The sequence below is a fragment of the Botrytis porri genome (assembly GCF_014898465.1).
Source record: "Botrytis porri strain MUCL 3234 chromosome Unknown BPOR_026, whole genome shotgun sequence".
In the NCBI taxonomy this organism is placed as follows: domain Eukaryota; kingdom Fungi; phylum Ascomycota; class Leotiomycetes; order Helotiales; family Sclerotiniaceae; genus Botrytis; species Botrytis porri.
This window is the reverse complement of record NW_024066100.1, coordinates 44,629-70,340: the sequence shown is the minus strand read 5'-3', so window position 1 is coordinate 70,340 and position 25,712 is coordinate 44,629. Positions and strand designations below refer to the sequence as shown.

Genomic DNA, 25,712 nt, shown 5'->3' with positions numbered 1-25,712 from the left:
TATTCTATAATCAAATCTCGTAGGTATAATAATTTTCGAAAATCTCTTATTCATAGATTGATTGTTAAATTGAAACCTAAATGTTATTTTAGAAGTATAAAACAATCTTTATAGATTTCAATTAAGAATTCTAGTCTTTATATAAATCATTAATTATCAAAACACATGACCAACAACATAACATTACATATCACACTTTACCCCACATATACACAAAGTACATAAATAAGGATAGTACATATATATAGATATAACAATTCCCTTTTCATACAAAAAGAGTAAATAGAAATAAACAATCCTTTTAATCATACATATTATGTATACACACCTTATCAAGTCTGCCCAACATTAATTAATATATATATAAAATAAAAGGAACTGTTATATATATAAGAGTTATCGAACTTACTTACCGCACCTTATAAATTTTGCAATAAAATCCCTATAAAACTAGTGTTTTTCTATATAAATTTAAAAAGTTAATAACTTTTTCAATTTAAGGAATCTGTTATAATATACATGTGATCACATTCGATCAGACTAGTACAATACTAAGCTTCGAGTTAATCATATATATAACTTTATGTTACGGGAGCTGCCTCTAGGGTCACGTGGAAGTGTCTAGAGATCTCTCGAGATGGTTTAAACTAGACTTCAAGTAGGAATTCAATAAGGTTGTAACTATTACAATTCTCGTAACTATAGTAATGAAACTAATGATTGTTTTTGAATACGAAGCTCTATATCCTAATGAAACTCATTTGTTATATAGACCTTCGTTATTTGAAGTCTTTAGAATCTGTATGCTCCTGGAGCCTGTAGCTCCTTAAGGCTCCCTCATATGATACGCGAATGTGTCATGTGATATCTGTCGTAACACTTTATAACATACTTTTTTTGATTTTAAGATTGATTTTTAAATGTTTATTATATTTATTATATTATTAAAAGCTTTTTTAAATGAAAAAATAATATAATATTAGTATATATTTATAAATAAAAGTTTTATGTATACTTCACTTATTTTCATTTAAATACATTACTTTTATTCTTTTATTTATATATAAATCTTTTTAATATTATTTAAAGATATTGTTTCTATTGAGATCACTGAGGGGGGGGGAGTCGTCAACTCGAATCACCATATACAAAATGAATAATATAAATTGAAATGATCCAGAATAAGGTATAATTCTTTTATTATATATATAGTGGGAAGAATCATGTGATTCGCTTAAGCACGTGATTATACGTTCCGACAGTTTCTTTTCTTATTCTTAATTTCTTAATTATAAATTATAATTTAATAAACCTTATAATTATAAAACTTTATGGTAAAGTAATTTGTTAATAGGATAAAATCTTATTTTTATATTTTCTAATCTTTAAATATATTTTTACTATTTATACATTTTTTTAATTAAAACCTTTTCTTTTTAATCTCAAAAAGTTTAATAATAGCTTTTAGAAATTTGATATATAATTATCTCTAATTCAAGTAAAATTATAAATAAATAATATTACAATTAATAATTCTATTATTCAATTTTATTATATTTATTTTAATTTCGAATCTTATATATAAACTATAATATTACCTTTCTTTTTTTAATTAAAATGTTCTTTTAAATTATATAATAATTCTGAATCAACTTATATATATCTATAACAATACAAATAAAGTTTAGGAAGCTAAAGATAAATTATTTAATTTTGAATAAGGAATTGATTTTCTATATATTTTTATTATAAAGTTTAAAAGAACTTTTTATAAAGTAAAAGGTTAGAATTAACCTGATTTAAATAAGATCTTAATTTTTTATAATAAATTTAATACTATTTTTAGAAATTATCTTTTTTAATAGTTTTTATTATCCTACTTATATGTTACGGGAGCTGCCTCTAGGGTCACGTGGAAGTGTCTAGAGATCTCTCGAGGTGGTTTAGACTAGACTTCAAGTAGGAATTCAATAAGGTTGTAACTGGTTGCAATTCTCGTAACTATAGTAATGAAACTAATGATTGTTCTTGAGCACGAAGCTCTACATGTAAAGAAACCCTTTCCCTTATATAGACCTTTGCACTCTGCGATCCCATCGATCCCACTCACTGAGAGTAGTGGGCGTAGTGGGATCCCACTGATCCCATTGATAATAATCGGTGGGACTGATGGGATGGTCCATCACGTGATACTAGTCCCGTGAGTCTTGTCGTCCTGTCTTATTTCCTGTCCTAGGGCTAATCCCTTGGGAGCTTACTAATCCTAGCAAGACCTCTCTTGCTTACTGTGTCCTGTATTGCTTATTCTTCTTAGGACCCTACTGTCCTAGGAACCATGTCCTATGATTCAGTGTATTCTATAACTAATACTATATACATGCCTGAGGCTTTCCTTGGGTGCCTAGTGTCCCCCGGTATACTGCAGCTGAATCACTGAGGCCTATAATACCATTATAGCCTATAAGTCAGTGATTCTACAGCCTGTTACTAATCCGTTGTAACATTATATTTCAACTTTGTTTAGATTATATAACAATTAATTATATATATAACAAATAAATTCCCTACATTATTTCATTTTGATGAATTTAAAGCTTCATATATATTATAAAATTCATTTTACTTTTAAAATTATAATCTAATGAATATTAATAATCTTAATATTCTTAAAATCTTTAGTTCTTTTAATATTCTATTAAACAAAACTAATTATACTTTAATTCCATTTTATTTTCGAATACTTAAGTTTTATTTTATTAAAAGAATTCTTTTATATAAATAAAACAAATATATTTAATATAGAAGTGTTTTTTATTAAATATAAGTCTATTTATTTAATTTATATTAAAATGTTTAAGATTAAAAAGAATCTGTTCTAATTATTATATTTATTTCTATTAATTATGAGGATAATAATAATAGTAAAGATTTAAATGAAGTAATTAATGATTAATATTTTAAAGATTATTTAAAAGAAGTATAAGCTTTTATTAATACTTTTATTTGATAATAAGATATTTAACTTTTCAAAATGTTTTATAAGAAATCGATGAAGAAAATGATAATAATAATAATAATAAAAAGTTTTATTAATTATGTTTTATATTTAAGTTAATCATTTAAAATAAGTTTGAAGCGAACTTTTTAAAAGAAAAGAATAATATTATAATATATATATAATTATATTTGATTAAGCAAATATAATATTAAACTTCAAGCCAATCGTATATATAGCTCTATAATATACTCTCTTTAGTTCTATAGCTTTTAATTCTAAAATTGATGTTTAAACGTTTATTAGATTCGTTATAGAATTTTATTTTCACGACTTCAAAATGAGTAATTAATACTATTCTTTATCGAAAAAAATATATATTTTATTTTCAACTATCTTTATTCATAACTAATATAGATTTAAGATTTAAAAAATTGAATTTGTTTAACTCATAATGCTTTTCCTATATAAAATAAACGATTTTTTTAGAAAATTTATAATTCTTATCTTTAATAGCTAATAACTTTAATAATAAAATATTTAAAAATAAACTAGCTTTTTTATATATATATAATTAAAGTAATTCTAAATGGATTTTGAATTCTTTTTATCATTTTATACGAAGTTTTAATAAAGAAGCAGGGATCTCAAAAGCTGAAAAATTCATGGTTTTAGTAGGGAAATCGTAATCTGTACGATAAGAAGGTTTTAGAACTCTTAAAAGACAATTTATAGGCTTAAAAAGAGTAATTTTAAGAGAAAAATTAGATAATTTTCAATAGAAAGGATTCAAATATACGACTAGATATAAATGTAAAGAATGCGATATTTCTTTATATAATAATAGAAAATGTTTTATTAATTATTATAGAATAAGCCTCTAAATTGATGAGAATACTCACAATCCTGATGATTTGATTGGTCAGTATGATCCCTGTATAAGCGAGGTGTCCTTCTCTAGGGGATATGAATCAAAGTTATCAATCAGATGAATATTACAATCATTCAAATCGATACTTTCTCTCAATACTTCCCATAGAAACCCAAGTTAAGAATAGAATAGAGTAGAGTGTCTTTCATAATATAGATAGTGATATGTAGGTGGTTAATTGATAATATGTATTCCTCACTGACCCTACACAATCCATATCCATTGCCACCATCTCATACCTATCCATCAATTCTTAAGAACACCAAGGTATCAAATCCAACCATGCGCACTAAACTACCCATCCATCCATTCAATTTATGGCCCACCCTCCCCTTGTTCCCAAATCACCTCCCGGGATGAATAAATAAGTACAAGATGAGATGCGCCAAGAAAAAGAAGTGAAATTCAAATGTCCTCATGTGACATCCTGTAAAGGATCAATCCGATAAAAAAACAATCATGGAGAAAGGATTCGATAAACCTTCAACTCCATCCGATGATTATAAAAATAAATAAAAAATCGACGTGCACTTCGCTATGTATCTCCAAACTATACAGCATATCTTATAATCGTATCGTAAATGACGTATAATGCATCAATGGTTCGAAACGTAACTTCTTGAAGAATCCGGTCTCCATGTTCGCTTCGTCTGTTGAAATAAATCACCTGCCCCATCGACTACCTCGTCGACTACTTGAGCCAGAATCACCTCCTCTACTTGCTTCGTATCCTCTAGCTTCATCAATACTTCTTCGATCTCGTCCAATCTCACTCATATCAAAGAGTAACGGCTCATCATCTGGTTCATATTGTCCCCTACTAAAGCTGTACCTGCCACCACTAGCTCGTTCACTACCGCTTCCACTTCCCCTATCCACTAGAAGGCTAGAGAAAGAACCGGTTTGTGGTGGAGTGACTCCACGGCCACCAGTTTTACCAATACGTGGTCGATACGGTGAGTTTGCAGAACCTGGACCACTGAAGCGAGAAAGTTGAGGAACATCTGGATCATGAGCTTCCAAAGATGATGAAGTTTGACGAGACATGGCAGTAGTACCCTCGGAAATTCGAGGAGCAGGTTGAAGCTGGGATGAAGATTGTCCAGTTGGTGATTCTACCTCCTCAGAAGCTTGCCCAATATTCAAAAGGGTACTTAAACTTGGTGGTTCCCGATCATCGGCTCCTAAGCTGATACTTCTATGTACCCCAAATGGAAGATCGCCTAATTCATCATCAATTGCCAATGATCTATGTTGCTGGGCAACAGAACTTGATCTTCGGGCGTGAGAGTAGTATGGTCTAGGTGAGGTGGGAATATCGATAGCATTTGTTCCAGCATCATTTGGGTGATCACTATCTTCCACATCATCTAATCTTGTTTCTGAAGTTCTACTTCGTCGACTTGGTCTTCGTGGTTGATCATACTCCGCTATTGAATTTGCACTTAATCGTGAAGGAATGGCGGGAGTGTGAGGAGTGTGTGGTGAGATGGGTTTACCAGGGGATGATCCTGCTGAAATTGAGGTAGCAGCAACCATGGGAGGTACACTGGATAATTGTCGACTCGAAGAACTTGATGATCTTTGTAGCATTGTTGATGAAGCCATGGAATCTGTCAAAGCATTATGTGAATCGCGCATTGATTGAAATCTGGATAATTGTGCAGTGGCTCTTTTTCTTGATGCTTCCCCAGAAGGTTCGAAACTCTGTAAGGTTTTCTTACTTTCCAAGAGTTTCAAAAAGTCTGATATATTATCATCATCAGTTTGTAAAGATCCCGAACTACCACCTGTTCCAGCTTCTGCAAGGATGCCAGAACCCGGTTGCACAGAAGACGAGAGACTTTGTTTACCACTGCTACCTTGATCATCTTCGACGGTTTTACTAGCTGCTCCATAAGATGATCTGCCACGACGATGACTAAAACTACTGCTGTATCGAATTGGAGCAGGTTTTGGTGAGCTTGAGACAGATGTTGGAATAACGTTATCCGCGGCCATTGGACCCCCTCTCAACGTAGCTGGCATTCCAGCTATGAGAGATGAACGATTTCTTGCTTGTGCAAGTGCACTAATTCCAGATGGCCTTGGCAAGGACCCCGGAGATGCAGGTAAGGTTTCACCAGCATAAGTGGCACGGCTGGGGGAGGAAGATAGTGAGCCAGCTTTGAATGGCTGAAACGACAAGGATGGTCTTCTCGCCATCGCGATACCTTCCAATGACTTTATCGAACCTTTCGATCCGAATGATGGTCGCGATTGTGGTAAAGATCCCATAGGCGGGGAGCTCGTATCTGATCCTATGGGTCTCTGAGCTCTCAGGGCGGATATTGGACTTGAGCCTCTTGGAGGAGCGTTTCCATGGAATGTTGATAAACTTCCATATGTCTGAACGGGACCAGAATCATCTGTAAGTTGTTTGTGTGCTGGAAGTGAGCCAATCTCAGGCTGCTTTGTTGACCTTCGACGACTTAAATCACCTCTTGCTGCCAATGAAGGAGTGAAAAAATGTTCGTCTGCACCCATGAATCGCGAGCTGAGAAGAGATTCAGAATCATCAACACGAAAGTGACAATCATTTCGATATGTTACTTCGGCGAAGATTGGACCGGCAGGAGTTTCAGTGGTTCCAAGGTTATGCGTCGAGGTAACTGGGCCACTATGGTCGAATATAGGTTGCTTAAGGCCATCGATTCGACGTGGTTGAGTATTACCGGTTGTGATACGACAATTAACAGTCAATGAATTTGTTGGCGCTCCACTCTTTCCTATGTTCTTTTTGAATTTCTGGGCCGGTAATAATTTGGAGGCTGAATACAATGCGCGAAAGAAAACAACACACTGTTTGTAGAGAAGGGGTAATGTAGGAGCAAAATTATTGGGCTGCTCTCCAGGTATATCTCCGAGCTCAATTCTCCAACGTTCTAGTATGACTTCGCTACGTTCATCATCGGAACTACTAGAATCACTCAGAGCATCCAAAGCATCCCATCGCTTTCCCAAATCATCTACGATAACCAATCTTTGACTTTTCGTCAAGTGGGAAGTATCGATGTATGTTTCTATTATGAGTGGTGGTGGTCGATTTTGGAATCCACCGCACGTTCGCCATGTGTTGAGCTCATCTCGATATGCATCGGTATCATCGGTTTCGATTTGAAACTATTGGAGGCAATCGTTAGTTTGTGACAAGGGCAAAGGCAATGATTGGGCAACGAATGATAGAAAGAGCATACCCATTTGCTAACTTTCACGGTTCCATCTCTGTTGAGGACTACAGGAAGTCCTACTCTCGATCCTAGTAAGATGATTGCAGCCTTCGTGTGGAAATTCTAGAGGGTGCAGGTTAGCTTCGTTTCGAACGGAGGTCGACCATGTATGATGGTTGATGAGTATCACTGACTGATATGATTTGATCCATTCTCTTGACCGCTTCTCGACTTGGGCCAGTAGCAACCATGGATCCACCATCTCCACCTGCATCGTCTGCTTCTTGATAATGTGGCATATCTGATAGTGTTCTCGAATGGGCAGATCGACCTTCTTCTCTCGGGTTGTTTGTTCGAGTTGGATTTGTTTGTGGTGACGAGGCTGGTGAGGCCGTCCTAGGTGAAGGACGAGGATGTTGATGCATTATATGATAACTGCTGACGTAGATGTTGAATCGTAGCACGCTGTCGGCTCAGCAGCAAATGCAAGATGCGCTGGTATTTGCAGAAAGATAATGCTCCTACTCAAGTCTCACACATCAACAATTGTGATTCTAGATGGTAAATAAAGCGGTTCCAAGATACCACATAACTTGGGCATCCATCGTAGTATGATCTAGTAAACTTTTCGAGGGTTCTAGAGTTTTGCAATCTCTAGATGTAGTGAAGGACCAAGATTATGGAGGTCCGTATTGGATATCCTCCCAGGCACAGTGAAGTGGGAAAGAGGGTGGTTGTTGGGGGGGATGGGGGGGGAGATGCTTGAAGTGGGTACTGAATTTCAAGCAAGAGACATGATTGCGAATGAAGGCTTTCAGTGAAGGCGTAAGATAGAATGATGAATCGAGTGAATCGGAATAGATAAAATTGGTGAATATTGAAGAGACTTTGCCGTATTGATTGATGAAATGATTGCGCTCCAATAACTCGCAGTTGGGATGGAGATAAGTTGAAGGAATTGAGAAAGTGGTAAAAGTAAAGTTGACGGTAGAAGTTATGGTGGTGGTACAAGGAGGTTGAAGCTCAGATGGCGATTAAGAGAGAGTAAGAGAGAGAGAGATGGAGACTGGGGCTGGGAGCAAGAGAGTCATGCAGGTCTATGAGGGTGGGTACTATGACTGAACTGTAATTGATTGACTTATTAGTAGTGACCTAGTACTGACCCCGTACATACAGGACTAGTTGTTTTTGATGATAGAATTGAGCCTTGTGATTGAAGGTATTGGGGATTTATCTACTATTTATATCAAAGGAGGAGAGGTAAGAGGTATGAATGATAACAATGGGAGGGAGGGGATGGAATTAACAAAGTTTATTCATATTTTCTTACAAAGTTTGAAGAGGTGAGGTAAAACATCAATAAGACAATGGGGAAAGAAAGAAAAGAAACATGAAGATATATTTGATTCAAGTTAATACGTAGGTGTAATTATTGATTTCACTGATGATAGTATTATGGAGGTATGGAGGTAGTTTGGAGGTATGGATGGTATGAATGGTATAAATGATATAAATGATATAAATGATATAAATGATATAAATGATATAAATGATATAAATGATATGAATAGTATGAATACCTATGTAGTAAGGATTGTATAAACAGTATGAATAGTATGATGAAACCATGAAAACTATCTATCAAGTCAGCAACCATCTCGACCTTTCTGTACTCTTGAAGTTTTACTTGTGCTTGCGCATATGTACGGTAGGTGGGTAGGTAGGTAGATAAGTAGGTAGATAGGTAGGTAGGTATGTACCTATATATCTCTATATGCATGTGAGTACGCGTAAGAGAAGCACTCTATATTCCTTGGTTATCCATCGATACCTTTCCATTTGAAAAATACCATCTTACAGATATCCATCTCTATACTCTATGTTTCCCTAACATATTGACAGGAACAAAGCAATTGGCTGGCTGCACTTACCAACCCCCAAGATCCAATGGAACCGTAAGTAACCTTGCGGAGTAAGGAACCTACCGTGCTCCCTAGTAATTTAATGCTGCATTCAGTTCCAGTGATTTCTTCTTGGTGCTTTCATTCATTCATTCATTCATTCATTCATTCATTGACTTTTGGTCCTTTCTCCGATAACGATAACGATGAATCAGCTAACCGATAAGAACACCAATAGTATTAGAACTTGCATACCTATTTGCTTACTATCTATCTATCTACCTATCTACAGAGTAGTATTCCAATCAAATTTCAGATCACACCTAGGTATATCTTATACTTCGATATAAATACTAGATATCAACACATATATACACATATATACATATACCTCTACATACACACACAAACACATAGACATATATATATATATACATATACATATACACATACATACATATATACATATATATACACATACACATACATACACACACATATACACATATATACACATATACACATATATACACACACACATATATACACACACACATACACACACATATACATATATATACACATATACACATATATACATATATACACACACACATTAATATCTTCCAACGTCTACCTACATAAAAATCTGCACTCATTGCATATCCCTCCATGTATCTCCCAGGATCGATGATTCAAATCCAAGGTACCAAAAACGAGTAAAAAGGGGGACCCGTCCCTTCCAAGTAGTATCAATCATCCATCCATCGACCTTTTCCTGACCGAGTCACCGGCTATCTATTTGATGCCATCCGATTGAATGATAAAGATATGAAAAAATGCATCTAATAGTATGGGGGTCAGTGACCCAGGGTCAGTTGATACACCACACATTCTTTCTTGGTCAACTAAGTTCATCGATCATCGAACCCAATCATATATCCTAGGGATATCCTACATATCTTCTTCCAAACTGCAGTGTGCCGTCGAGATACTAGGTTGACTAGGTAGGTATCATGTAGGTACCTACTCATCTATCGTGTACAACTGCTACTCAACGACTTGATAGATGAATGAAGCTGGTTGCATTAATCGAGAGCACAGAAACAAAATGAGTCAAACTTTATATACCTAGGTACGTGCTAGGAGGAGGAGGCAGGTAAATACTGGGTGATTATACGATACGTCTGCCGCCACGATATAAAAACACAGCCACTGATTTGATTGGTAGTAGATAATCGATGGATGGATGATATATATGTATGTATGTATGTATGTATGTATGATATTGAATATCAAACTTTCTTCCAGTGAAAATCAAAATAATGATCGATTGTCCGCTTTCTCTAACCCTCCCACACAAACTCTCTTACCTTCCTCAATTATCTTCACATACTACGAGTAAGTCAGTAGGTAAGAAAAGATACCGCCTCGTTCCATTTCATCAATCACTTCAATCCAATTGGTGTTTACCGATCCATCCATCCATCCATCTCTTTCCTGATAAGAGCATCCATACTATCAAGACGATCTCTACCATTTCGTGCGACCACTCATTCTTTAGCAAATATCGAATAAGAGAGGGAGATTCAATTCTCATCACCTATTCATTCTTCTTGCTAATATCTTTTGTCTTACTTCTATCCTACAAATTCATCCTTATCATCAATGCGGAGGTCGAGTTGAGTCGAGACATCTTCTTTCGTTCTATTGGTGGTGAAGAAATAAACAAACAAACCATCATACGAGAATACACTTCGATATCTCATCCCGCATCGAAAACACCTCATGATTATAATGCTCTTCTATTTTCTATCATTACATACCTAGGTATTCAATACAAGTGGATGGACGAATGCGAATCCTCAAAAATGATGAAGAAAAGCCTTGAGAAAAATTGGGTAGTTGAGAGATTATACCTATCTTTTCAATATCTCTTCACAGGAAAGATTTACAACTATTGGAAGGAATTAAAGCATAGTTTGGTGGGACTAATAAGATTATGGTTCTTATCGATAAACAGATAGATATAGATAGCAAGTTAACGAAACGGCCGGTAGGTAGGTAAGGTTACTCGGGGTGTGAGAAATCGAATATAAATACATGTACCTGGTAGGTAGGTAGGTAGGTAGGTAGTAGGTATGCATTGCTGACTCGAACATTTCTCTTGGTAGATGGGTATGTAGGTAGATAATAAATGAATGGATGAATGAATATATCCTTTAGTTTTGAAGAGATATGAGGGATGATAGATGTTAGATATTCTTAATCACATGTTATTTACTTACTTACATATATAACTACTGTAATAGATATCTCAATTCCAGAATAACATTCAACAATAGATAAATATACCTAGTAAATATACCTCAAATGTAGATAACCGCCAGAACTACCTACCTAGTTTTGAACTTCCCCGCATCGAAATGACATATATCTCACTCCTATAGCAAATGCAAGACTCTTACTCTGTCGATATATCACATCACATGATTTTTTTAGTTGATCGAAGGTAAATCAATCCGGTGTGTAGTTAACTACCTACCCACCCAATCTTAATGCCGAGATCAAAGACCCTCGACACCTAGATTGCTACCTACCTACTTATAACTCTTTACATACTAACAAGTACTCTTGCGTCGGAATAATTACTCGAGATCTATAGAATGAAGATATATAGATACAAATACAAATACAAATCACCACCATCACCATCACCATCACCATCACCATCGCGCCCCAAGGTGAAAACTATCAAGGTTACTCGAGACCACGCCCTCAGTGGTGCTGCGAGGTAGGTTGTACGAGGTATGTGGGATTTGATTTCATCAGCAAGGTGCATAGATGTAGATGGGTGCAGAATAGTCATTTAGTTATTTAGTCATCAAGCCTAACCTACCTCTCTACGTTCTTTTTGAATTCATCTTCCACTTATGATGTATGCATTTGAGGGGCGGAAGGAGAGGAGTTTCTTGTATGTATATGAGTAAGGACTTTGGAATAGGGGTCGAGGAGTTTATATTGTTATTTTTTGATGTTCTTTGGTTCTTTGGGACTATTTTTTTGGCTTTTTATTCATTCTTCTTTTATATTTCGTTCATTCCTCCATCTATCCATTATTCCTCCATCCATTCATTCTATTTCCTCATCTTTTGGAGGGGGATTGGCAGGCGGAGGTGAGGAGGAGGAAGAGGGAAGCGAGAGACGGTTATAAGAATAGAGACACCCCGAGATAGAATAAATAGTATCTATCTACCTATCATCAACTATCATACAATATCATAAGTACCTACCTACCTACCTAATTACAATTTCTAATATATAAAATCTTATAAAAGTATGGAAATATTTACTTCTTTATTGATTCATTGCTTCTCAACTAGTGTTGAACTTGAAGTCAGAACGGTGTTGTATGTAGTATTGTGACTACGAGGTTGGTAGGAAAGGTGTAGGTAGGTGGGTAGGTAGGTTAATTACTTGGTACTACTTTAGTCTGTCTGCTTGTACTAGTAGAAATACCCAAAGTACGAGTACTCTCAATATCGAACAAATGGTTGATTGAGTGATTGAGTGATTGATGGGTTAACTATGTTTGATGTGGTTCTTTATATTTTGTTACTTTGAGATACTAGGTAGTAGGTAGGTAGTCGCTGGGAATGTTCAAGAGGAGAGGGTTAGAGTATCAATTATGGTATATATTCGATAACAAAAAAAATTGCTTAGAAAGGCGCAGTAGATCGCAGGTTAGATTTCCGAATGGTATGTGTATATATGCATTTGGTACTGCTTGTTCGAGGTAAAAAAAAAATTGGATTCAATTTGTATTAACTTGGAAATATATAGGAAAGTAAACCTTCAAACTCTACAATATAGACAAACCAGCTAGCTATATACCCACCTTCCTCCCTCCTCATCCCACACCTCACCTCACCTCATCCCTTCTTCCCCATCGCAATCTCCAACCTCTCCTTCTCAACATGCGCATACCGACACTGAATCAGATGTAATTCCCTCCACGCACCTTCTCCCATCGATCCATCACAATACGGACACATAGTATCCAGAGTATCTTCTTCTTCTGCGCCGCCGGTAAAAGTATCGCCAGTAGATGAAGGAGAGAGGATTTCGCCTTCGAGGGTTCGGAGTACGATGTCGTTGAGCCAGATGTTGAGGACAGAGGCGTTGAGTGGATTGGGGGGTGGGGGGGGTGGAGTGTGAGGAGCTGAATTGGGAGCTTGAGGGAGTTGAGTGGGACAGGGGAAGAGAAAGAGAAGGATGTGGAAGGGGAAAAAGTGGTAAGGGGGTCGCATCGAGAATTCGAAGGTTCTGGATGGTTAACTTACTTGGTTTTGGGGGTAGTGCTGCAGGTACCGCAGCAGCAGCTGAAGATGCAGCAGCTACTGTTGAGGTTACAGGCACAAAAGCGAATATCCCCTGGAGATCCTCTACAATATCCGCGACGCGTTCGGAGATATCTCGGCTGCGAGATTGGATGGTTGTGCTTCGACTTCGTGATGGTGCGGGATGACTTTGAGTTTTGGGGACTCGGTTCTTGGAATCGGAATTGGGGTTGGGGTTGGTTTTCGATTGAGCTTGGGATTCTGCTTGGGATTGTGCTTGCAAAGCAGCTCGAGCCTCGAATTCGATAGAGCACTCGGAGCAGATGCGTCCGAAGGGGTAGTTGCAGGAGGTGTTCAGGCAGATGATTGGTTCGCCGACGGCGAAGCCGAGATCAAATGAGGTGGACATTTTTCTGTGTGTGGGTGTTTGATTTGTGGATAGATAGATAGATGAGTCAATAGGATCTTGAGGTTTTGATTTCTGGATAGGATGAAGGACTTAGTATATATATGCATGGATTATTGTTCTTGAGCATTGTTCAGGTGTGTTTTGGTTTCATTTCTTTTTTGTTTTGTTTATTTGTGTTGTTTCGTTTCGCTTTTTGAGTGCTTAGGTATGTAGGTAGGTAAGTAAGTAGGTAAGTAAGTAGGTAAATAGGTAAGTAGGTAAGTGAGTCTTGAACAAAGAAGAGAAAGATTTTTTGTTTGATGATGGAGTCTTGGGAGTTTCTTTATGCGGTTTGGATAAAGGCATAAAGAGATAGAGAGGACGAAGAGGGATGATGGATAATGGATATTGTTCTGAGCATTGTTTTGTTTTGATCTTTTTCATGCAAGAGAGAGAGATACTCTTCTCATTTTTATCATCTTAGTGGAGGAGAGAAATTTTATAATTTTCCATCGTCTTTTTGAGTTTTTCGAATTGTGGTATTTCATGTTATTTTCTTCAATATTGACAGCAATCCATTCATCTATGATTATCAAAATCAACATAGTTATCTTTTTCTCCTCCTCCACCTCCTTCTTACGCTGTACCATTCACCGCTTCTTCATGCTTACCTGGAGATGAGATGAAATGATATAAGTGATTATTTCTCTACTGGCATGTATATCATTAATTAAGTTGAGGTTTCAGACAATTCAAATTGTCAGATTGATAAAATCAAATTAGCCATCCCCGTCCGCATCCCTCGTCCCTCATTCCTTATCTCGTGGGTAGTAAACTAACTCCCGAGTCTTATAGCAACATCCTCTTTCTTATTATCTTATCCCCATCCCCCCTCACACCAATCTCTCCTACACACCCCCCTCCCCCTCACCCCCAAACAACCGAACCATCTGTCCCTCAATCCCCCTACTAAACCCTCCATTCTCATTACTATCACTCCTCTTCCCCTCCTCTCGCACAGCATACATCCATTTTTTCTGCGCGACAGTAGGTCGATATGCAATATCTAGGGTGCCGGGAAGAATGGGGGGTTCTGTGTAGAGGTTAGAGGGATTGGAAGATGAGGGAGGATTTGTTGTTCTGGGTCTACTTGCTGTTACATTTTTATTTTCATTTTGATATTGATATGCAGCACGGGTTCTGGTTCTATCGGTAGGAGATGGATTGAATCTCTGACTATGTGTAAAAGTACCCCTACGTGGGAGATTACGAAGAGATAGGAGAGGCGGTGATGTGGAAACGGAATCTGGTGGTGTGCTGAGGGGTGATTCTAAGGGTGTATCGTTGGGATTGTATCGCTCATTTTGGGTTGTGGTTTGAGCTTCATTGTCAATTCCGATTTCACTGGAGGTTTCATTTCCATTTCTGTTTCTGTTTTCATCTCTATCTCCATCTCCGTTACTGTCCTCATCTCTTCTACTGTTTGGATAGGAATCAGAATAGGAAAGTCGAGGACGTTTGTTAGCTCGAATTGAGGTTCGATTTTGTGTTTCATTTTGAGCTTGAGCTGGGGCGGGAGTTTGAACTAAATCTCGAAGGGTATCTTGATATCCGGGTACAGTGGTTGTCTGAGATTGAGACAAAGGAGAATGAGAATCAGGAAACGGAGACGGAAAGTTGGTGTAAATCTCTTGATTTTGAGTTCGAGATTCCGAGTGGACTTGTGGTGAAAATTGAGGTTGATGGAAAGCTCGGTGGGAATCTGGGCGAACATTTTTGATTTCCGGGCGCAGTTATTGTTTGGGACTGTGAGAAAGGAGAATCCTCTGTGGGAAAAGGATAGGGATAGTTGGTATAGAAGTCCTGATTACGATCTTGAGTCTGCGAGTCGATGCGTGGTGGTGGTTGAGGTTGATGTAGATCTCGGTGGGGATCTTGATGGAGACGCCGATCACCGAGTACATTGGTCATCTGGGACTGAGAAAAAGGATTATCCTCTGTAGGAAAAGGATAGGGATAGTTGGTATAGAAGTCTTGATTACGTTCCTGAGTCTGTGGGTCTATTTGTGGTGGTGGTTGAGCTTGAAGTTGAATCTGAAATTGACCTTGGCCTGGACCCAAAATCAAATCTCTACCCATCGGAGTACGCCTAGGCCTAGGCACAACATGTGGAATGGCTCCAGGTTCAGGTCTTGGTAAGAGGTCTCGAGGTCTTGGAACCGAGGTGTTTTGGGGTGGAGGTCGTGAGCTTCCGGTTCGGGCTCGGGAGCTGCTTCGGGATTGAACTCTAGATCTGGCTCTAGATATATCTTGATGAGGTTGAAGTTGAGATGCAGCTCCAGATACTAGTTTTGGATCTAGATCTGGTGTGGATCTGGGAATGAGATTGGGGAAGGTGGGGGAGGGGTTTCTCGAGGATGCTGACGACGTATTTGAAGCTTGATTTGGTGGGTGTGATGGCTGTGATTGAGATTCTTGAGATGGAAGTAAACTTTCACCAGATTTACTACGTAAAACTCGTGGGACAGGTGGTGGATAGCCTTTTCCTGATGGTGCCATTTCTATTTGTTGGGGTGGGTAGATGAGTAATGAGTGGATGAGTAGGCAAGCAGTAGTTGTCTATGAGTTTGATCAATAATTTGGATGATGATTTGAAGTTTTAGAGGACAGGTCGGCTAGAGAAATGCAGAATTGAGTTGAGTTGAGTCGTGTTTTGTAGTTCCTAAAGTCAATGGAAGAAAGTGTTCGATTTCCTAAGTTCTTAGGTTCTAAACTATCAACTAAGTTCTTGAGAGTTGTAGAATCTAAAATAGAGGTCTTTATGTACACATTTTTATATACTCACTCATATATCTTTATCGAGCTAGCCAGTTAACCGTACATGTATGTATTTATTCGCTTAGGACTTTTCTACTGCATCAAATACCCAGATACTTTACCATTGATTGTGTTGTAGAAACACAAAGAATAATGAATGGAATAAGATAGATTAAGGTGGTATATGCAGCAAAGTGAGACCGTAGTAATATATTTTCTTCTTCTGACAAGGAAGTTAAGGGCGCCGTCGAGAAAAGAAAGTGAGGATTTGAAGAGGCAACTGACGAAGCCAAAGATACAGCTGAAGGTTTCCAGGATGTTCGACGTGATAGTACTATAGAACGAAAAGTACCTTGGTGTTCTCAATCATTTAATCAATTGCGAAGTTGAGAGGAAAGAAAGAAAGAGTTTATTGATTCTTGGTTCGTCTTTGATTCTTCACTGATGAATGAAAAGAAGTTGAATTAGAGTACATAACTTTGATAAATCTTTGCTTAGTAGAGAAGCTATTTCTGGGAGATAGGAGAAGCGATCGGGTTGCTTCGATTGTAGTCGTTTCACTCATTTCGTGTGAGGATGCTAGGGGTAGTAGATGAGTGCGTGAGTGATTGATTGAGCAGCTAGTAGTGAGGGAGAAGTGAGGAGTGAGGACTGGGACTTTTTCTGGGTTTGAGAGTTGGTGCATCCGTATGTATGATGATACGCAGTAGATAATGGTAATTGGAATTCGACTATCTAGAATGTCTATCTATTGGAATAATTGGGGATTAGTGGAAGGGTGAGGAAGGGAACATGAGAGCGGTTGTTGTAGTGTAGTGTGGTAAGTGTACTTGTCTGAAGATACCTATAGAGGAGAAGCCTCTGGATGGATTTACATCTTTCGTGTCGCTCCTACCTCCAGCCAGAGTAGGCTGATCTAATAGCTTCTGATTGCATCAAGAACCGAGTATTCAGATAATCAATAGAATTTTTGTGTTGACAAGAAAAAGGTAAGAGGATGTCTGGAGAAAGATATTATATGAGCAAAGTATTTGAAATCCCTCTACTCTTTAATAATTTCGTCGACCTTTTCTTTCGATACCAGTAAATACAAAGAAAAAAGTCCACATATAATCTCAAATGTCATGTATATATTATCTTTCCTTAACACATCGAATCTATAAAAAGAAAGTAGAAATAATCCTACCATTTTCATTTTTGAGAAAAAAGAAAAACTTAAACCGCTCCTGAAAACACAGACAGAATTAAAATAAATTCCGGTACGGGGAATTGAACCCCGGTCTCCCGCGACTTGACTGAGGCTCGAAAGCTTCGAATGAGAGGCGGAAATGCTAGCCACTACACCATGCCGGATGTTGTGTTGTGTTTATTGATGGGTAGTACCGAAAGTGAAAATATATTTACGATGTTGAAGCGAAGATTTTTTACAGAGATTTTCCCCTAAGGTTAAGCGAGGGAATGGGTGGGGCAGGAGGTTAGGATAGGAGTAAGTGGGGAGTCGCGTGGTCGGCTTGATTGTGCGAGGGATCGAGGTGGATTTTGACGTTTGGCACTATCCAAGGCTGTGATGATAATGGAAAAAAATGATATCGTGATGAAAATTCGAATGATTTAATTCGGTGCCTGGTGTAAAGGGGTCACTTCCAAGGTCTGCGGCTGGTCTGCGGCCGGTCTTCATGACACAATCGTAGTTTCATTGATTGTTGGGCTCAATACACTGACCGATTTAATATAGAAATCGAGTATTTTTGAGATTCAAGACGCCCCGAAATTACAATTGTAACTGGCGGTCTCTCTCTTCTTTCGTAGCTACTTTGCTCAATCCTCGGAGGGTCTGATTGAAAATTTACGATTTCTATCTCGACAATATTTTACTGTGTCAAGGTTATCAATTGAAATTGTTTTGATCGTGAAGTAGAAGAATTTCAAGTATAAATTCACGTATATAAGTAAACTTGTTGAAACCCTTATAAATAACACATACTATCTACTTGTGATATGATGTCAATTATTACTCAACCTTGGTCTTTTTTCTTGTATATAAAAATCGAGGAAAACACACAATTTGCTCAAGAGCTTGTAGCAGTGATTCAAGTCTATATATATCATTGAAAAAGACAGATTCCAAGAAATGATCATTTCATTATTTGTACAGGCTTCAGATCTTCGAGGTAAGAATGCTCTCTTCCCTTTGTCTATCTCCCGATTTGTAATTACATTTAAAGCCTGGAGAATTTCACATGACCTACATGTTCAAGGTTAACATAATTTATTCACCATGGCAGCTACTTCACCAACCAAATCTAGGTGCCTAATCGTCATTTCCAGACCAGCCCCTGGTTAAACCATAAGGGAGCTTATTCAAATAACCCAAACTTTATTCGTTCATATTACGAAATCGTCAATAACAGAAAAATTGTAAATTCAGCAATGGAACGAGATGGAACGATTCTCAAAAATTGAAATTTCAAGTAGTTGTCTGCACTACTGTAGCAATTGCCAAAGACCAATCTCCGCCTGACCCCTAGGAAATACAAATGACGGTTAAAACTTTCTCAGATATTCTTATCTATTCCCCTTACTCTGTTCCTGTCAATTTTGCCCCCTCATCCGTTCTTCATTCTTGTTCGGCTCTTCTTGTTATCTTCTTCCAGATCGTCTCTCATTCACATTCCTTTACTTCTTTTTCGATTGTCTTTGCGTACCATCTATGTATCTAATCACTTTTTCATCATTGGCATTATGTGTCCTTTCATGCTTTAAATCCATCTTTCGTTTTTCTTCTTTGAATCTCCGTGCATCCATGTTTTGCTTGTTATATGCCCTTAAATCACTATCCTCTCTCTCTCGTGTAATCTCCGGATATGGCTCAAGGTCAGGCGGGAGCAATGGCGGAGGAGAAGGAGCCGGGACACGGCGGCTTGGAGGAAGTGATCCCTTAATATTATGAGGGTTTACGGGTCTTTTACTATCAGGAAAGCCGCGATCGGTTCTTAAAGGAGAGCGTCTACGACTACGAGGTTCTCGAGGTTTATCTGTATGACCACGTCCAAATAAATTTTGAGGCTCATTTATCGGTCCAGGTCGACCATATCCTCCATCTTTGTTTTTAGAGTCATTTTCACGTTGAGAGTGACGACCCGATGGATGATGTTTTGAACGTTCAGGTTGAACTTCATCTGCATGGTCATCTCTATATTTAGTGTGACCTCGATAATTTTGAGATGCCATAGGCTCCCTAGCGTCATATTCAGAGCCATGATCATCTCTGTCACCTTCATTTCCATCTCGACGACGATGAAGTCGACGATCTTGAGGGACTAGAGCCTCCTTGGCGTAATGATCAGAACGGCCATGACTACCATCTTCTTCTTTGTGACGTTTATGCCGCTCTCTTTGAGCTTTATCTCTATCTCGACGAGGTTCTTGAGGGGCTTCAGGTTTCTTAGCGATAAAGCTAAAATGATCATCTTCATCTTCATATTTGTTTGGATGTGTACGCTGACGTTTAGGTCCATTTCCTTGACCTTTATCTCTATCTCGACGATGTGGTCGAGGAGCTTCAATAACTTCAGGTAGATAATCATCTACATTTCTCATTCGATGTGTGCCTTGAAGATCGTTGTGATTATCTCGAGCCTTCTTAGGGGTAGATTCAGAAAGTCGATGATCTTTATCTCCATTGTGACGGCCATCCCCACGTTCATCTTTACGACCATGTCTACGATCATCTAGATCATCTCGAGATACTATACGCTCCCCAATGCCATGTCCAGAATCATGATCCTCTCCATATCCAGGTGGAAGATTTTGTTGTCGTTCAAGTCGACGTCTTTGTCCTTTGTATGGACGGGCTGGTAGCGTCCTAGTGGCAGCGTTAGGATCATAGTTATCCTGAGACATCTCTTAATTCGAATGGATTGAATAAGTGTATAAGAAGAATCTAAGTCGAAAGAAATATCAACACTCAAATGTAAGTCTATAACTTAACTGGAAACTGTCAAGAAAAAAAAGCAAACCCTACGACTCACCAATACTTAAGTATAAAACCCAACACAAAAAATCAACGTTGCTGCCTTCAGAAATGCGCAATACAAACTCCAACCCGCGACCGACTGGAAATTTAATTATCAGTTATGAGGTCATGACACCTGATTTGACACCCTAGGCAACATTATAATTTTAGTTTCTCGAGTTGGAAGAAATCTTTATTATTGATTAGATAGATAATTTTGGAAACTAGATTGCTCTACTCTTCAAGACTGATTCATCTCTAGATATTTTCCCCAGTCGATGAGAGGATTGAATTTCGGAATTTTGGTGTATCCATTCATACATACACCTCGCTAATCTTAGTAACTTATCTATCTATATCTCCCAAAGAATCCACAACAGCGAGTCTCTCGATGAAGAGAATCGAGTACAGCTAATCAAGAAAGAAAGCAGAGCTACTTTCAGAATGCATACTCTCATTCCTATATACTGCATTTATCTTTCCCTTGTCTCTCATCATCTTTGATACTCTTCTTGATCAACAAATCTTTAATTAGAACCGATGATAACATAGATAGATATTATCTCATCTCATCCAATCCCGTCAATATAGTTCCTGTGTCCCAACTATCTACTGCTCAGTAAATCTATAGCCTCAATCTATACTCTCAATCTACCTCTTTATCTTATCACTTAAACCGCTACCTCTCCATAATTATTCCCCTCCACCTCTCAACAATCTCTCTGTAATCTCACTTCAAAATTCCCCTTCCAGCATTATTCCTCAAGCACCTCCCTCAAAAGTATTTCTTCATATCACTTTCCTCTCTCCCGCTTTTTAATATATATATATATATATTTAAGCACAAACCCTTGATTAAAACCCTCCCATCAAACACCGTTTTCCAAGCATTTCTATACAATCTTTCATTTCCAAATACTTATTATTACAATCATCTTTCTATCCTATCCTCCTTTATATATTCACTCATCTTCTAACCTACTTTCACTTAGCTTTCTTATCCTCTTTCTCACTTACCCCTCCCTCGATTTTCTATATTACCACCCCCTTACAACTCATCGATGATTTGATCTCTCCAGAATCTCTCTTCAACAATCGCCTCACAATATCCCTTCACACACCTCCCTCCAAGAATCCCCTTCTAAGCCCTACCTTCAATCTTCCTCCAATACCTCTCTCCAAGTATCACCCTTCAATCTCCCTTCAATCTTCCTCCTCTCATTTTAATTTTCGCTCTCTCACCCTCTCACTCTTCTATTCCTCCTCTTCCCCTCCAAATACTACACCACTCACCTTCCCAATCACCTCTACAGCCTACTTTCACTCCTTTTCATGCTATTTCATCTTCTTCCTTTTTTTCTTATTCCTCTTATTCTCTTCCCCCTCTTATTCTTCCTCTCTTCATATCCCTCTTTTTATTCCCATCCCCATTCTCATTCGCACCTCTCCACCTTTTACATTCTCCACTCTCTTTTAGCTCATTAGGCATCCACACACCATACATAACATCACACTGATCAATCTTCAATTTTCAATGTTTCATCTCTCTCTCTCTCACGCACAACAATGCATACATCATTTCCACACATCAACCATACATCATACCACACGTCATTTCAATCCATCCATTCAGCAATATTCTCTGATATTCTCTAACCTGCTATGCTATGCTATGCTATGCTATGCTACATGCACTAGGTACAGACGCTAAGTACACACCCTTTTCAATCAATCAATCAATCAATCAATATTCCTCCATTCATTCAAAGGTCCCAAACCAACCCAGCGCCAAAAAGGGTATCATACCACTCTTCCTTTCCATTCCCTTCCCATTCCTTCCCTTTCTACAAATTCCACACCACATAACCCATACCTTCCTGTATCCTGCCCCACCATTTTAATACGCCAAGCAATGCAAACAATTTCCTTCTTCATCCCGTCATCCTCACTTCACACCCAATTCCTCCTTCAACTATCCCTCTCCCTCACCTCTCTCATCTACCTCCCCAATCCTTATTCCGACTCCTGCCCTATCCCTGACCATTCTCCTTCCCCCTCATCTCCCTAGCCTTCTGTTCCGCAATCCTAACCCTCTCCTGCAATCTCAACTTTTCCAACTGCAACGTCGGATCCACATCAATACTATTCCCTACCGACATTTGCATATGCACTCCATTCGATGCTGTACTCGTACTTACCGGAGGTCCTCCTACGCCTCCTCCTGCCCGCGAACTTCCACTTCCACCTCCGTTTCCGTTTCCATTCACATTCCCATTCCCTTGCGCACCATTCGCACCCGCTCCCGGCCCCGTTCTCTGTTTCCCAGCCGGTACCAAATCCTTAACCCATTTCTGAGCCTCCTCACAACCTTCCATAACATATTTCAATGCTAGCGTTGCTCTCTCCTTCAAATACTCATTATGTCCATCATAAACACAACAATTTAGTAACGGCATAATTCCATCCTGATTAAGTAATTGTTTTTGCACAATTGGATTTCCTGGTCCTTGTCTGCGCGGATTATTAGGTGCCACAAGCGAAGTGAGAATGATAAGGATTTGAATTTTAATACCTGACCAAGGGAATTTATGTGGTGTATCATGAAGAGGAGGAAGAGATTGTCCTTGACCTGGGAACTGTGGTGCATTTTGCGATGTGGGACTTTCATATGGTCTTTCTGTTGCTTGAATACCTCCTCCTTGTTGAGGAACAGGTGCTTGTCTCCGATTTGGTAATGGTTGTTCCGAAAGATTCTTTTTAGCAACACCTAAATCAAGAGCTCTAAGAAGAGCAATAAGTTCGTAGACTGCTTCCCATTCAATAAGAAGTGGTCGCATCTCTGGAATTTCGGCTATAACAGATATAAAATCGAGATACTGCGAGAGTCCATCTTTAGCACGTTCCATATCCCATAAATCAACGGGAAAATCATTAGGATCGCTATTCTTAGTTCGAATTTGAGCTTGCGCGTGAATAAGAGCAATACAATCAGGTACGACTCGTGTACGGAAATATGTAAAGAGGAAATGTATAAGTTTTGCATCTCTGTTGTAATCTCTTAGATCATCGTAGATAGGACTGTCCTTTCGAGCGCGGAACATGTAGTTGATAAGACGTAAAAGAACAGTTTGTGCCGGTGACACAATATCCTTCATAATCCTCAGCGAGCTCCAAGCATAAGGCAATAAAGCATTATGATGGAAAGACTCGATGATTTGAGCAGTAATTTGGAAAATGAAATGTTGATCGGTTTGTTCCCAAACAGCGATAAAAACCAACATCTCGCGAAGAAGATTTTTGCCACAATCCAAAGCCAAAAACATTTTACATCGTGTCTTCTGAAGATTCTCACCAGCTGGTGTAAGTCCTGAGCCCATTGAATCGACAATACAAGCTTTGACAGTCATATGAAGAGCTTCGATTTGTTTCGTGTCGAGAATGTTGGGAATTTCGGTCAAAAGACCTCTCAAAGGTCCTTCGGCATAAGACTCATCATCATCCTCCTCATCCTCTTCTTCGCCATCATCTTCACCATCATGACCATCCATGGATCGAGTATCCCCATCAATCTCATCATGTAGAGGTGGTTCCTCCAACTGTTCATCCTGGTCATAAGCATCCTGGTCCTGGAAAGCTCGTTGAGGAAGAAATCTTTCCATAGCAGTTTCTTTACAAGCCTCTGCACGTTTTATCGCATCTTCCACGGTAACCATCTTCACCACCCATCCTTCATAATTCTGATCTCTTTGGCGCTTCCACCAAATATCAATCTCATGTGAAACACGGGCGTAAATTCGATCTTGCTCATATTTATCCGTCAATTCAGGTTTCCAAACCGGTGTCGTTTCTTCTGGATCATCTTCCTTATCCGCATCAGTCACAGTAAACTCGTCAATTTGTGGCAACGGTCCAGGTGTGCACTCCATATCCGCTTCCGCAGCGTATTTCTCCAGAAGTTCCTTGGCCGTCTCATCCTGATCTGCCGAATGTCGAGTCAACCAATTCCTAACCTCATGATAAACCTTCTCCACATTCAAATCATCCGGAGGAAGTTCATGAACTGGATCATTATGCAAATCATTATCGAAAAGCATATCGAACCAAAACGACATCTTGAATCTATCATTACCCATAGTCCAATTATGCGTATGTTGTAAACAAGTGACCAGAAGTTTTTTATCTGCGAAAGAAATCAGTATGATCCACAAACCCCATCCTCACTCAAGATGAACCAAAGTAATGGCATCCCCAATACCCACCCCACCCCAACCCAACCACAAACAAAAGAAAAAACTCACAAAGTTCCGTCACCTCATTCAACCTCCCCCTACTATTATCATCCACATTCTCCCCATCATACCCCTTACTCGTCACATTCACACACAGAATAATCAACTTATGAACCTGTTTATCCAACCCCACCGCCCTACAAATCTCCTGCGCCGTCTCCTTAACCGCCAACATATTCCTACTCACCACCAGCAAATTATTCAAATACCCCAAATCCTCCGTCAGCACTTCAAAATTCTTCAAGATAAGCGCCACACTTTCCGACACGTCCGGGCCGGCAGGAACCCCCTGTTCAGAGTACGATTCGCGCAGCGAGCGCGAGACGAGGACGGGAACCGCCAGGTAAAAAATCCGCTGCAGACGCATCCAGATATCGACGTTTTTCGCGAGAGCTTCGCGTACCTCGCCGCGCGAAAGCGACATATCCAGTGTACTCCTGATCATTTTTCCCAAGCCCTCCATGGTTTTTCTTCCCAAGCCCGCTCCACCACCGGGTCCCCATCGCATTTCCAGCATGGTCAGCGTAGCCAGAAAACCTCTCTCTTCCAACCCATACGTGTTCGTGCGTGCGGAGACCCTCTTGTTGATTTCGAAATGGCTTCTGCCTCCCATGATTTCGCTCATCATGTTTGTCGGGACGAAAGCTTCGCGGTTGGTGCGCATCGTTTTTGAGGATTCGTCCCACCAGGTGCCGAGGCGCGTTTTACATTTGCTGCATGTTGTATTGTCGTCGCGGATATCGGGGAGGGGATGCCCGCATTCTGCGCAGTACATGTTTAGCTGTGAGTTGGGTGTGGAGGAGGTACGTTGAATGCTGAGGCGTAGA

General features: G+C 38.9%; 5 protein-coding genes across 5 annotated transcripts; all 5 read right to left on the bottom strand.

Annotated features, from left to right (window-relative positions):
* Positions 1-4,589: 4,589 nt before the first annotated feature.
* On the bottom strand, positions 4,590-7,560 carry EAF01_011854 (uncharacterized protein; the record flags this gene model as incomplete). The annotated part of the gene is made up of 3 exons (XM_038920112.1): positions 4,590-7,088; positions 7,163-7,258; positions 7,330-7,560. 3 exons carry the CDS (start codon positions 7,558-7,560, stop codon positions 4,590-4,592), a joined length of 2,826 nt encoding a protein of 941 aa, XP_038764366.1.
* Positions 7,561-12,968: 5,408 nt separating this feature from the next.
* EAF01_011853 (uncharacterized protein) lies at positions 12,969-13,785 on the bottom strand (the record flags this gene model as incomplete). The annotated part of the gene is made up of 2 exons (XM_038920111.1): positions 12,969-13,258; positions 13,380-13,785. The coding sequence occupies 2 exons, from the start codon at positions 13,783-13,785 to the stop codon at positions 12,969-12,971; spliced, it is 696 nt and encodes a 231-aa protein (XP_038764365.1).
* Positions 13,786-14,672: 887 nt separating this feature from the next.
* EAF01_011852 (uncharacterized protein) lies at positions 14,673-16,323 on the bottom strand (the record flags this gene model as incomplete). Its single annotated transcript, XM_038920110.1, has 2 exons — positions 14,673-15,484; positions 15,537-16,323. The coding sequence occupies 2 exons, from the start codon at positions 16,321-16,323 to the stop codon at positions 14,673-14,675; spliced, it is 1,599 nt and encodes a 532-aa protein (XP_038764364.1).
* A 2,934-nt stretch (positions 16,324-19,257) lies between these two features.
* EAF01_011851 (uncharacterized protein) lies at positions 19,258-20,484 on the bottom strand (the record flags this gene model as incomplete). The annotated part of the gene is made up of 1 exon (XM_038920109.1): positions 19,258-20,484. One exon carries the CDS (start codon positions 20,482-20,484, stop codon positions 19,258-19,260), a length of 1,227 nt encoding a protein of 408 aa, XP_038764363.1.
* Positions 20,485-22,626: 2,142 nt separating this feature from the next.
* On the bottom strand, positions 22,627-25,660 carry EAF01_011850 (uncharacterized protein; the record flags this gene model as incomplete). The annotated part of the gene is made up of 2 exons (XM_038920108.1): positions 22,627-24,776; positions 24,895-25,660. The coding sequence occupies 2 exons, from the start codon at positions 25,658-25,660 to the stop codon at positions 22,627-22,629; spliced, it is 2,916 nt and encodes a 971-aa protein (XP_038764362.1).
* Positions 25,661-25,712: the final 52 nt, after the last annotated feature.